The 14712-nt window shown below is 25.1% G+C and overlaps 2 protein-coding genes across 4 annotated transcripts; both read right to left on the bottom strand.

Moving 5' to 3' along the window:
• Positions 1-4682: 4682 nt before the first annotated feature.
• LOC126906784 (tetratricopeptide repeat protein 30A) lies at positions 4683-8665 on the bottom strand. Of its 3 annotated transcripts, none has more exons than XM_050687629.1 (13): positions 8527-8665; positions 8013-8078; positions 7690-7899; positions 7503-7634; positions 7290-7425; positions 7072-7236; positions 6743-7011; positions 6430-6626; positions 6156-6363; positions 5898-6073; positions 5736-5831; positions 5551-5663; positions 4683-5128 (listed from the first exon to the last, which is right to left on the bottom strand). In XM_050687629.1, exons 2-13 carry the CDS (start codon positions 8031-8033, stop codon positions 5007-5009), a joined length of 1845 nt encoding a protein of 614 aa, XP_050543586.1. In that variant the 5' UTR covers positions 8034-8078; positions 8527-8665; the 3' UTR covers positions 4683-5006. The 3 variants fall into 3 exon arrangements, with proteins under 3 accessions (XP_050543586.1, XP_050543584.1, XP_050543585.1); XM_050687627.1 differs by lacking the exon at positions 8527-8665 and adding an exon at positions 8179-8302; XM_050687628.1 differs by lacking the exon at positions 8527-8665 and adding an exon at positions 8179-8302 and having other exon boundaries at positions 7153-7236.
• Positions 8527-12229, bottom strand: LOC126906787 (protein TAPT1 homolog). The gene is made up of 11 exons (XM_050687633.1): positions 12046-12229; positions 11772-11923; positions 11512-11606; positions 11283-11454; positions 11082-11217; positions 10335-10432; positions 10115-10265; positions 9862-10031; positions 9576-9800; positions 9336-9512; positions 8527-8672 (listed from the first exon to the last, which is right to left on the bottom strand). Exons 1-11 carry the CDS (start codon positions 12092-12094, stop codon positions 8538-8540), a joined length of 1560 nt encoding a protein of 519 aa, XP_050543590.1. The 5' UTR covers positions 12095-12229; the 3' UTR covers positions 8527-8537.
• Positions 12230-14712: the final 2483 nt, after the last annotated feature.

Raw genomic sequence — 14712 nt, 5'->3', positions numbered from 1 at the left:
GTTTCTTTACTAATAACAGGCAAATCTAAATTAAAATTAATTTAAACACTATGTACAAAAATTAAAATATACAAAAATCATTTAAAAATTTAACAGATATTTTAAACATACATTGAGAAGTCTCAAACCTAAGATTTATGTAAATAAATTTATTTGAATTATGTTATATGATTTAAGCAAAAAATATCATTTTTTAAACATAAAAATATTTTACCCGTCCTTAGCCGTAAATAATTATTTAAGACTAGGATAATACTTAGATTATAATTAAAGTATTATCCTAATTTCGTATTCTAAACGAATTGGACAAAAATTCTGAATTATTGAAGATTATGTACCAAGTAAAGGGATATGAGACATATCTCAGGATTAATTAAACTTATTTTGACAAAAAAAAAAAGTTTCTTTTAATGAACTTTATCTGATAAAATGAAATTTTAAGACAAAAATATTATTTCCATGATAACAAAACATTAAATATACTGTTGATTTTACTTGTGCTATAGAATTTATATATTTTATTTTTATACTAATAAAATATATAAAAATCGATGATTGATTTCACTTAGAAAATTATTTTTATGAAATATTAAATTAATACGTAATATATTAATCATCATTTAATATTATCATCATATTAATCAAACACATTTAAGTATATTATTGAATTTTTTTTATTTTATCAACCAAAATTTAGTACTCAATGTTGTTAAATATATCAAAAAATTATTGACAAGTAATAATATTAGCAGATACTAATGTGCTTATAGAAAATACAAAATTTGAAATCAAAATAGTTTTTTTAGTCCCACATAATATAAATAAAATTTTTAATATATGACAAAAAATCTGTTATTGTACTTTTCTCTTAAAGAAGTAATGAAATATTGTAACAGATAAAAAACTATTTGTATGGACAGACGAGGTACTCAGTTTTAGAAATTTAATAAACACATCACCACACAATAATTTGTTTTCATGACTTTTCGGGTCTATTGGGAAAAGCTTGTCTGACCACATTACTTTTAAATGTTTATTTAACGAGATGCAGTCATTATCTTTAGCTGGGTTAATGTAGAACTTTTGAAGAGCATCACAATTTAATTTTTTAGAAAGTCTTCTCAATTTGAGCACTATTTCATCAATAATTCGTGAAGCCATCGTATTTAAATGTTCAATACTTTGATCTTCACTTAGTTCCAATTCACAAAGTTGATCGTAAAGCTTATTTTTTTTTAACTCCAAACCTAATAAATTAGTTAGTTTTTTATAATTCTTTTGTACGGTTTGTACAGGTGTTTTCGGAAATTTATTATTACAAACGTAAATCATATTCCTCCACATGATGCGAAACATGATCAACTGCACTATTTCTATAAACATGTCATGATAATATTTAAGTGCCTCGAACCGGTCAACGGGAGAAGCTTGAGTTATCGCGAACTCATTGGCTTTTTTTAAATTTTCAAACACATCGTTCCAAATGATATTGAGATTCATTTTATCACAAATTTTTTCGAATGCTTTCGAGTAATGGATTCCGGCATCATTGAGATATAATTTCTTTGGCAAATACATCGCTCTGTAATTATTTGGGACATTTACCACTGCGGCGTTGTATTTTATGTAATCTTCCATAGTTTTGCTGTTTAAATTGAGCAATGCTACGATTTTGGCGACATCACAAGTACCAGTACGTCTACACTTATTGAATATTTTGTATTTGTCGTAGAACACCGAATGAGGAGAGTCCACATTGAATTCATTTCGTGGGTCACAATAATTCTCGTTCAAAAATTTTCGCATCTCTTTTATAACATAGTGGTGGACGTAAAGTATATTTCTCAATTCAATTTTTATAGGCGACTGATTTTTGACTTTGTCGACACTAACTAAATTGGTAGTTTTATAATATTTAATTCTGCTTACGTACATGTACAAAAACCATAGCTCGTCGTAAATGTTTTGAATGCCTTGTACCATTAAAAACATTGCCATCATGTGATAAATCATATTACTATACGACTGAACATAAATTAGGATTTCACCTTCTGAGGCGGACGAGTCGAACAGTATCAAAGAAGCTTGTAAATGAAGCAAACCGCTATACGCATAGCCACATCTGAGTCTTTGATAACGCTGGTCTAATACTGTTTTCAATTTGTCTTTTTTAGGATTCAAAGTGGTCATTGACTGCTCATCATCAAGTTTATAACCCGTTTTGATGTTCCGAATTTTATTCTTTGAAAGCGAATCAATTTTTATTACAAAAATATTTAACAAAATAATAAGCAAACATAAAGACATATTGAAGAAACCCATAAGTACAACTTATAAAATAGATCTAAACAAATTCTTTTAACCATTAAACATTCAACATTTTATACTAGCAAATAATGATTAATTTTAATTAGGTACTAATTAAGGGTATGCTACTTATTATATACAATATACATCAAACTATATTTACTCAGATGCCAAACATTTTTTTTAAATACGTTTTTAAAATTTTATTAGAAAAATATGAAATGTTATAGAAAAAAATTTGCTAAAACTGGAAATATTAATAAAATGTTTTATTGATATACAGGCGTACCAGCTTATTCTGACAAAGTCTATTATTTTTGATCTACTGAATATATTTTGTTACTTTTTTTATTAAATAATTTTCCAATTTTGGATTAAGTTAAAAGAATGTTTTTTGTACTTGGGCTCTAATAAGAAAAAATAAAATCAAAATTTTTTAATTTTTTGGTTAACTGTTTTTAAAAATCTAATGACAAACAGGTTGGGTTTGAAAGAAAGTACAAGCATGTGAAAAAAAAAATATCAATTCAATTTTTAAAAATGAAAAGATTTCAAATAATTTAGTGCTAGTAAAGTATTAATCAAATATCATAACAAAGAAACATTTACTATAACATGGAAAAATAGATTATTTTCCCTAAAAAAAATGTAGTAATACATGGAATTTAGTTAAGTTTGTAATTAACAATTATTTAACTGGTCATGATATACTCAATATATTACAATTATCGTACTTTGCATAAAAAATAAACAGTTAGAACTTTTTTCAACCGAATAAGTGTTTTCCAAAGAATAAAATAGAAATAAATATGTAAAAATAAACAAAATCAGTATTAAAAACGTATTTTTAAGACTTTTACGTATTTTTTCTGTAAATAGTGATTTTGTGAAATATTTATTAAGAAAACAACGTTGATGTTATTATTTTTGAATTTTCTTTACGCGAGTTTTACTTTCATAATTCTAAGTTCAGCGAAAAAAATAGTTATGAGACTCAACTCAACTTAAGAGGTCTGAGGACACGGGTTATCCTTAACGGATTGGTCGAATAATGAAAACTAAATTAATAATGAGTTTGTAATTTAAAACGAAATCTTTAAATAATTGAATACGCTTATGCTTAATCAGATAAAATTTATAAGAAATAAATTAGTTCGATATTTTTTTCCTATTTTATCATCAAACTCAAAATTGGGGTTCTCATAAAATAATATTAAAGTCGAGATTTTGTTTTCTTGAAGGAATAAAAGAAAATGTTTTAACTACATTTTATTCTCGATTTGTTTTTAGATCAATTTTTTTCTTCGTGAAAATTGATGACATGGCACCGCGTTACTCTCTAGTCTGTCGCTCACTCGCGTCTCTCTCGATATCAGCCGTCCGCCTATTAATATGACAATCGGTCGTGTCACTGTTATTATTTTCGTTTACCAAATTATATATCGCGTGTGTGGTGCTCACCGTATTACTGGATTATGTATTAATTAAAATATACAAGTTTTGAGAAAATGGAGTGCCTTACCCTTAAATAATCACTATATGATATAGATATCTAAATAAACTATTTTCACCATGATTCCTCCTCCTCTTGTGTGGTCAGCTTATATCATGTTTAAATATATTTTGCGATGCTTACAAAAAATCTCGTGCCTACAAAACATTTCTTCGCACAATGACGTGTTTCATTAACTAAGTATGACCGGACACAACCAATACTATTTAATAAGTTCTTCATTTCGGTTTTTTAAAAAATCTGTTGTTGTTTATTAATAATAAACGACTCACGGGTGTCTACCGTCTAAACCAGTGTCGACTATTATATTGCGACATAATTCGTGTCAATAAAAAATACTTTATGATTGATAAATTTAAAAATATGTACCTAAAAGACAGAAATTCTCAATATTATTTTTCGATTAACTAAGTCGTCTATGATAAATAAATCACCTTGTAGTTAAGGTATTCTGTTATTTAAACAGGCGATCAAAATCTGATAAGACACTCATTTTTTCTAAGAAATCATTAAAAATTTTAAATTTTAGTAAGGAGAAAAAATATTAGGTTTAATAAAAATGTACCTAAGAGGAAATACCCAAAGTATTTATTAAAGTAATATTTATTTTTATTCATCTATTATTATGAAAGTAATAAGTAGTTTTATGTAAAAAAAGTTAAAATTTTTTCGAAATTTACAAATTTAAAAATAGTTAATTTTGGGGGAATTTCCAACATTTACGGGAAAATTTTCAAGTTTTGAGGGTAAATCTTCAACTAGGTATGATTTGTGATCTTTTGACATACAGTTGAAAATCGAAATTATTTCAGATTTTAAAAAGTGTTTTACCATATCTAGTAAGTTAGTTAATCAATATCAATTTTTTTTTTTTTTTAAATTGTGAGATTGTTTATTGTAGAAACCAAAAGTAGTATGGAATAAATTTTAAAACTTAAATCAAACTTAAAATAAAAAATTTTTTTAAGTCAAAGTTTAAATTCAATTAAATTTTCAAAAGCGGTCTAATAATATTTTTGATTTCTGTAATCATGTACTTAAAAAAATTCGAAATATATAACAAATATGTTTGGTACGTATTTCAGTTCATTTATACATATAGTAAAATTAACTCTGTCAATACATCAATATCTATAAATTCAATAAATTAACATTAAAAATATTTGAAAATGTAGTTGCAGTTATTTCAATATTCTAGTAAACGCAGTAAAAGTGATTTAATAAGTCTAGCTTCACAAGTTACATTATTCAGCTCTTTCTTATCTGTTGTTTCTACTTCGGGCATTGTTCTAACATCTTTTCCATGATCTAAAAAATAACCATTGAAAAATTAACCAATACTGGAAAAATTACTTAACGATTTTCAAAACTTTTTTTTTTTAATGAAGACGTTATTTCAGGAAAATTATTCGCGAAGATTAGAAAATTTTGTGGTCCGCATCGCACCGGATCTGGGGAAGAGCCCAGCAAGGCGAAGACTAGTTATCAAAGTTAGATTCAATTCCATTTGACCATATAAAATTTAATAAGTTTCATATTTAATTATTATCTCAAGTTTCAATAGGTTTAATTCGATACCTACGTATAAATTTTACCGTAATATTTATACTATATAGATTGTTCAATGAATAAAACTTTTCTGGATGACTTTACTAAGTTTGTGATTAACAACCCCGATAATTTCCAAAAAATCTATACATTTATTTAATAAAACACGATAACAAACTTACATTCACATTGATCCAAAAATCCTAAACATTCATTGTAAAATGAATCCCGCATCACTACTATTTGTTTGGCCATATTTTCAATTAGTGATAACATACATCTTTTTGCATAAAACCTGTAAGTTATGAAATCTTGTAAAGTTAACACTTGCGAATTATTTTTATATTAAATGTTTAAAAAATGATACCATGTATCCATTCCAAGTTTTTTGTTGTAAGGTTCCAAGCTTTTAATTACTCTAGAAATTCCAAACTCATAATTACCTTTTGAACAATATAGAGTACTAAAAATGAAAACATTTAGATTTGTTATCTTTAAATATTTTACTACTTATTTAAAATTACTATACCCAATTACAAGGTTGACAATACATAAATGATAAACTTTTTTGTCTGGTTCTTGATAGTATAGCCGTTCTTCTTCCTTTTCAATTTTTCTCATGAGCTCTTCAGCTTCTTCATTTTGTGCTGTCATGATGTGAGATACACATAAATTTGCCAAAACTATAGCACTTACAGACAAAATCTAATATAAAAACCAAAAAATTCCTTTACAACTAGCGAAACTTGATTAGTTGAAGTATTAATAATAACAATTTAATATTTACACTGTTGTAATTTTTTTTTACAATGGGTTCATAAAACGCAATAGCTTCTTTAAATTTCTCTTGCATAAATAAAACATGAGCAACGTGTAAGCGCCATGTGTCATTTTCATTACAAAATTCGACAGATTTATAAAAAATAGTTTCTGCTTGAGCATAGTTTTCAAGATCCCAATAAATTTTTGCTTGAGCCATTGTTACTGGAATGAATCTAATAAATAACCATATCTCATTAATTGGCAATTTTTCAGTTATATTTAAACATATCAATGATTACTTTTCAAGTGTATATTCATAGTCAAGTAATGCTCTTTTTGCACTTTTATCATCTCTTGCTTCTCTTGCTTCTTGCACAGTTCTTGTAGCTTTACGTAAAGCTTCTGCTAATTTATTACTCATATTGTCTAGTTTACGATAAGCATCATCTGGTGACGACTGTTGTGCAATCACAGCATCCACAAATTCTCGAATATACTTTAAAATTTAAATATAACAGAAGTTACATAAGAGGATATTAGATATTAATGATCATAATAAAAAAGGTGGTCAAAAAATGAAATTATAAAAAATATTAAAAATAAAACGATTACTAATGATAAATGCTTGTCTTTAGTAGGTGAGTATGTTGCTAAAACATCAGATGCTAAATCATAGTAACCATGTTTGCAATACAAAATTAATAAGTTCTGCAATGTCTCTTTAGGGTAATTAGGTTGTTGCAAGAGAAACTGTAGTTTATGAAATCCTTGTGTGGGAGTTATATCTATAGAGCATAGTGCTTGATTATGTAATGTAACAGAATCAAGTTCCTCTTCCCATCTGGGTGGCATATCTGTTAATGCTTCACATGCACTATTAACTGACATTAAATACATTAAAAAGTATAATTTTGTGGGTTTTTAACAATTTTTTATTTTACAATCATTTTTTTCATATTGAATAACTGCCTTTAAATTAAAAGCTTCCACAAGTGCAGATTCATGTAAAGTTAATGTATTACCTACACTTCTCATTTCTATTCCTTCAGTAGTCATACCAATTCCAAGTTCAGGATGTTCTCTTATTCCTCTCTCAATAATATCACCTATAAATATAATAATTAATCATAATATATTATCATTTACATTTAATAATTACCTAAATGTTTTAAGGCTAAATTAAAATCTTTTAACTTGTAATAGCATAATGCTACACTATATGATAAATGTGGTTTATATCCTACAACAGCTTGAGCATTTAAAAATTTTTGAAGAGCATCATCATACTTTTCTTCCTTTAAACATACAGAATGTTTTCTCTCTCTTATTAGTGAATGAAGAAAAAGATAATTTTAGTTGTTAATAAAAATACCTTATAAAGAAGACACCCATAATTTATGTCGTTATCTGGATCATCTTTAAGACCTACATTATTTTCTAAATAAGATCTGGCACCTGCAATATCTTCCATTCCATATAATATTGCTGCAGTCAACTTATGTACCTTTTAAAAAATCGTTTAATTTGTAAATTAATGATCATAAATGTATGAATCATACTTTATTTTCATAACCATTTTCTGTAATTTTCTTTGTTATTCGAAGTGCATCTTCATATTGTCCAGCTGAATAAAGCGATTGGGCATAATGAACCCTATAATCAGTTGCTTGAGGCCAAAGAGTGGTAAGTTGCTCATATATTATTGATGCATTTTGGAAGTCATCTGTATAATAATAACAATATGCCAAGAGAGATAAACCAGGTCTTGTCTATTAATTTTTAAATAAAATAAAGTAATATAAGAAATATGTATGGCATAAAATAGATACAACATCAACAAATTTAAACAATATTACTACAAATTGTTTTTAAAAACACTTGCATTTCGTTTGTTATCTGGCATATTGTTTATTATTTTAATAACATCATTGTACTGCTTTTCTTTAATCTAAACAATTACTTAGTTTGTATTATAATAAAATGTGTAAATTATGACATAAGAAATAAATATAGTTTTATTAAATAATACTTTATTATAACAAAATTACCAAGTTATAAATGGTAGAAGTGTAGTTACCATCAGTAATATTACACATTTGAAATTTATAACAAAAAAATTAATCAAAAGATTAAAAAAGTAACAACAAATTAATAAACATAGAATACTTAAAAATTACTTGGAACTCAAGTTACTGAAATCATGATAAATGATACAACAATATATAAGTTGCTATGGAGATGTGGTCAAAACAAAACAATTACACAAGTGCATAAAATAATACATTTTTATCTTGACTAAAATCATAATATAAATATAATAATTTATTAATTAGTATAAAATTAATTCTCACTGGTTTTATTTAATAAAACAGTCTTATTATTACAAACATATTTACACTAATATTTATTATGCCGATTTTGTACTCATTGTATCTATGTCACGTAGCAAAGATTTATTGAGATCTGGATCACTGTATATTAAATCGGTTTCCATAATGTCTTCAAGCACTTCAGTATTTAAACAAGCTTCTTTAATATCAACCTGTAAATATTCCAAATTTCAAAATACTCTATTAATTAATCATGTAAATTGAAACAAAACATATCTACAAAAAACAACTTTTTCAGTCTGTTTAAAAGGAAAGATACAATATTTTATGATTTTATATTTTTCTGTTTTATACATTGACAGAGACAAATGGAGAGAAACATCAATAATCATTTAATCAATCATTGGATTGTAAAAAAAAATAATAATAATACATTGAAAAAAGAGGATACTTTTCTATATTGTGGAATCAATAAAAATTAACAGCTAAGTTTATTACATAAGTACAAAAAAAAAAAAAAGAATAAAATATGCAATAATATTTAAATGGTCTAATATAATATTATATTTTTAAGTTAAAATCTTATACTTTGATTAAATTAATTGATTAATTTAATGAAACTATAAAAAAAAAAAAAAAGACATAAGTAAAAATTATAAAAGAGTACAAACTTTAAATTATGTCAAAATAATGTTATTTTTAAATAGTCATATTTTTAATTTGAACAAAATATTTGGGGACATCTAACTTCATTTCTCCTCTCCTTAAAAATATTTCCATATAAGTTTTAATAATTTTTAGAGTGATAGTATTAGGTGTCAAAACTCTTCTAAAACCCCTGATTGGGCCTATAGATAAAATAATGAAATACTAACATTGCTATTAGCAAACATTGGTATAGGACCCAATGGAGGCACATCAATAAGTGGTGAAGGTCTATTTTCTTTATTTTCATTCCAAAACTTTCTTTTAAATAACTGAGGTTTCATTGGACTAGTTGCCATATCTTGACAGCTCACACCATTTTTTATATGAACATTTTTTATTAAAAACTGAAAAAAAAAATTGTAAAATAATAGAATATTTAATAAAAAATTCAAAACTTTGGTTATTACCGTTTTATGAAAGTCTATTAGTTTACAAGCTCTACCTAATATGTATATTAAATTGACAATTTTTAATGTGATCAAACATATAAACGTAAATAATAATAACAATATAGATGCAAGACGACCATCAATAGAAATACAACGTGTTAAAACCTTTATCATAACAACACCTAGTGGAATTGGTATAAAACCCATCCTTCTTGCCACTAAATCTGAATGGTCTGTAAAAGCCTAATATATATATATATATAAGTTTTAGTCAGAAGTCACTATCTAAATATTAATAACTAACTTTATGGTGGCGAGATTGGGCAGTATCATATGCAAAACTAAGTACATAGTCTCCATATACCGACAAATTAATTTCATTGAATCTTGTTATAAATGCATGTTTTGTCCAATCAATCAACATTTCTGCTACTAAAACATATGTACAATCAAGCATCAACTCCCAAAAGTATTCTGGAAAAAAAAATAACAATTACAAATTATTTACCTGATATAATTTTTAGAAAAAATTCATATTGAATCAAATATTATAATACCACTAGTCCATTGGTACTCTTTCATTGTTTGTACAACAACAACTAGTAGTAACAAAAATAAATGAAAACGTTCACGAACATCACTACATGATAATTGAAATAAATTTGTCTTATCAAACTTTTTAAATACACTGCCTTTAAGTTCTACAAACTGTTTACAAAAAAAAAAAGTTTTCGGTTAAAATTTTATTTATTTTTTTATGAATTTAAAAATATTTACATTGTTGGACATCATAATAGCAAGTAATGCTTTGTGACTAGAATTTATTGCAACATTAAGAGTTGTAGCTTGGCACAATACAAGTATACTATGCAAAACTAAATTATTAGTTAAGGTTAATTAAAAATAAAATACAATTTTCTAAATTGAGATAGATTAAAAAAATAAAAAATAAATTAATAATGGTTTAGGAAGAAAATATACTTAACTGGGGAACTAGAGAAGATGGAAAAGAATGACATGCTAAAAGTACTTCTTTATCATAATTCTTTTCCTTTTTCACTTAATTTAACGTATTAAATATATTTTATGAAGCCTATAAACTAATAATACCATACATATAAAAGTTGATAAGTTACCAAAATGGGTTTTGAGATATATTATAAGTTGAATGGAAAAAGATTTTGATTACTGCACTTTAAATAATTTCTTTAGAACATCATTAGTATTTTAAATATATATTTGCACTCTTAAAGAATAGCCAAAAAATGTATTGATCAATTATTTAGTCTAGATTAACAATAATTTTGTTTAACCTTGAAAATTCAATTATTTAAATATAGTGCAATATAATATAATTAATTGTCACTCAATTAGTGTAATACTATAGTATACTATCTCAAAAAATTATTGTTAATTGTGTTAGACAATATTATCAAAATGTTGTTTTATCAGTTAAATTTTATACAAATACTGTATGACTAGAAAATATAAATCATATTATGCAATTTTTGTTTTTAAGGATACTGACATAAATCACAGCAATAACATAATGTGGTAGAACACCAAAATGTTCACGACGGCTATGCTTTGGTTCTGTTGCTGTCCAAAATAATGCATCTAAGATATCTTGACCAAAAGATGAAAATAATCTGTCTCCAACCTACAATAATAAGTTATAACACAAATTAGTATTTATGTATAATTTAATTTAATGAAAATTTTTACCTCCAACATATTATAGAAGATGTAGAGTTTAATTACTGATTGACTTTTAATAACATGATACATCATAGATGTATCCCAAGGCATTAAAATCAAAGTGCATGTTATAATTATAGCCATCTTTAAAAGATCACATACTTCTGCTGATGTTAATCGCTTTTTTTTGTGTTTATCTCTAAATAAAACATTAAACAATATAAAATGTTATAATTCATTACTAAAATACTCATACCTGAATTTTAGTATTGAACGACATATAAATGATTTTAATGCCACCAAAGCTCGAAGTGGTAGGAATGTATAAACAAACAGAAAAGAATCAGCACACTATGACATTTTAAAATTATACATATTAATATTTTAATATTATTAAAATTTTTTTTTTTCATTATATAATATTAATAGGACAGACAACAAGATTTCCATTTTCCGTGGACACATTACCATGATATATTAATAAATAGCTCTTAGAATTTTAATAAAAATACATACTTGACAAAATCCATAAAACATAAACCGTTCTACTTCCAATGGTATTTTCATAAATGTATAAACTTTCTCCCTTCTATCAGAATATTCCTTTTCATCATGTTCCAATGAATAACCACGAGAGAATTCTACACGAATGAAATCCCATAATGAACCTACAAAAACATTTTTAATATAGAATAATTTAAAATTTATGACTAAGGATAATAATATATTAAGAGACAAGTAAAAAAAATAATTATTAATGTGTAGTTTTTTATTTTTTTAGGAGTCTTACCTGACTGAGTTTTAGTAACACTTTCTACTTTACCCATATTATTACACATACAGCCTAAAATGTAATGTAGAATAAATTTTAATTAACTTAATTTATAATAGAAAAACCCTCAAATCCAGTAAGTAATCTGAGTAAAGGTATTACAAATAAAATTTTTTTTTATTTAATCGATTGAGTGATTTTTACTTATCAGATAAAGCCTTATCGTACTATTTTTTATTATCATTCCGCTTAGGAAAATAATTTTTTTATAACTACTTAATGACTTTCATTAAGAAAAATACGAACCTTTTAATTTATATGTTACATTCTAAATAATTATTATTTATTATTTAAAATTTAATTAAATATTAAATATCTTCCTTTTTGAATTTGAATATTTTTAGGGCAATGGATCATGCGCAATATGTAATATACGACGTGTTAAAAAGAATATTGAATATTATTACTACAAAATATATGTTAATAACGTAATTATTAAAATAATTGTAATTAAATTGTGTTTTAAGATTCTCAAAATTTTATATTATTTTACGCATTGTGATATTTTATTATAGTATTACACAGATGTAGATAATAATATAATGTTTATTATTTATATCTGTGTAGTATTATATAGTTATTTATTAGTGTACTGTTAGAGGGGTTTAGCTACCACAGTTTACAATATAATCCTCCAGAAATTTAATAAAATTATATGCATTGTTTTATAAAAATTATTTTTTTAAAATTAGTATTTGAAATTGCGATCACTGTGGTAAATATATTATAATGATAATAGTTACCACCTTGAATGCAACTTCAACAAAATTTTTAAAAGGCAAGGCCCTTTAATGTCCCTAATTTACACCTAAGGTTACTACCTTCCTACTAAAGTGTAAAAAAATATTTTTCTAAGATTTTTTTAATTTCTCTTCTCCTCTATAATACTTTTATAAAACATTTTTTTTTTAATCGATTTTTTAAATTTTTTTACTCTCTTTATCGATGAGTAAATTAGTACAATTTTTCCGCATCTACTCATCGCTTTTATTTTTTCTGTCACGAACAGCTTATCATTTTGTACTTAGTTTTTATCAGGAAATATTTCAACTAATTTTTTACGGAAGGAAATGTAATAGTTATTTTTAATTTTTATTACACTATTTATCACACGAATTTTCATTCAAAATCGATTGGTATTGAGAAAAGAGATCTGTTGGTAAAATAGATATTTTATTTGAATTAGAAAAAATATTAATTATTGAATCCACTGTCAAGAGACTGACTGAGTTACTTTAAGCGATTTTTAAGTTGATTATTCATTAGTAGGCCTGCTCGATATTTTTTCGACTCCATGATCGTTTAAATGAAATAATCGATTATTTTGATTGTATTCATATTGTAATATTACATAACTATAGTGACTAATCTATGAACTAAATTATACTTGATATAGAAAAATATTAATATTAAAAAATCAATCGTTAATAATTTTATAATTATTATAAAATTTAACGCCCTTGGTAAAAAAAATGTCATCCTATAATTAAGAATCCATGCACGGAATAAAGTATCGTTTATATGATTATCCCAACAAGAAACTTAGGGTTAGTATTGTGACTATCTATCAATTTGGTTGCTGTAACAATATGGTTACCTTAACCATCTATAAATAATAAGAATAACTGTTTTATACTGTAGCAGTTATCCTCTTAAATAGTTATCACGCATGTTCAGTTAATTTAACCTATTATTAAGGATTAAATATACCTTCTTTATTATTAATAAAAATAGTATAAATTTTGTATAGTGAATAATCATATTTTCATATGATAAATCATAAATCTATACATTATTTTAAGAGTAAGACATTTATTAATTTATAACTGTACAAACTACAATCTAGTATTACAAATAATTAAATATGATTCAATAAATACATACTTAAAAATAATAATTACAATAAAAAAAATAATTATGTTATGTACAAAAAACCATTTTGATGATGGTAGCAAAAAGTTGGCCTTGCTTCTAGTAGATCAATAAGTTTTATTTTTACTACGTTATCTGACATACAAATAATATACGACAGTAAATGTTCATCAAATTTTATGGTGTTATATAAAGTACATAAAGCATGTGGGCTCATTTCAGGAGTGTCAAATATATACTTTATGAGACTATACATTGGAAAAATCATCTGCACCCAAAGAAAAACCTCAATCAATTTTGATAGAGAAATTTTATCAAGGGTTTATAATAATGTTTTATTAATACGAACAAAATAACTATTCTTATGAATAATTATTGTTCAAGACAAGAAAAAAAATTATCATATTGATAAATATATCATAGGTTCAATAGTAATGATATATTTATCAAATTGAACAATGAATTTATTATATAGATCGAGGTTTTTCTCCGGGTGTGATAATATTACAGTTCTTCCAATTTTTAAGAGCAATGTAGAGTTAAATTTATTACTATTTTCAAAATTAATCCTGTGAGCTACTTTAAGTTGATTCTTTATTAATAAAGTGTAGCAAATATTTTTCCTTGATGTAATTGTTCGAGCAGCCACCTTATCATTTCGATGCTAAGCCTCAAACCTCATTGACGATGTGTTAATTAATGGCCCAACGTGATCCATAATCATTGGGTGGTGTTATAACTGGTGGTGTTTTT

The sequence above is a fragment of the Daktulosphaira vitifoliae genome, unplaced genomic scaffold (assembly GCF_025091365.1).
Source record: "Daktulosphaira vitifoliae isolate Bord-2020 unplaced genomic scaffold, ASM2509136v1 Scaffold_5, whole genome shotgun sequence".
Classification (NCBI taxonomy): domain Eukaryota; kingdom Metazoa; phylum Arthropoda; class Insecta; order Hemiptera; family Phylloxeridae; genus Daktulosphaira; species Daktulosphaira vitifoliae.
This window is presented reverse-complemented; position numbering and strand designations above follow the sequence as displayed.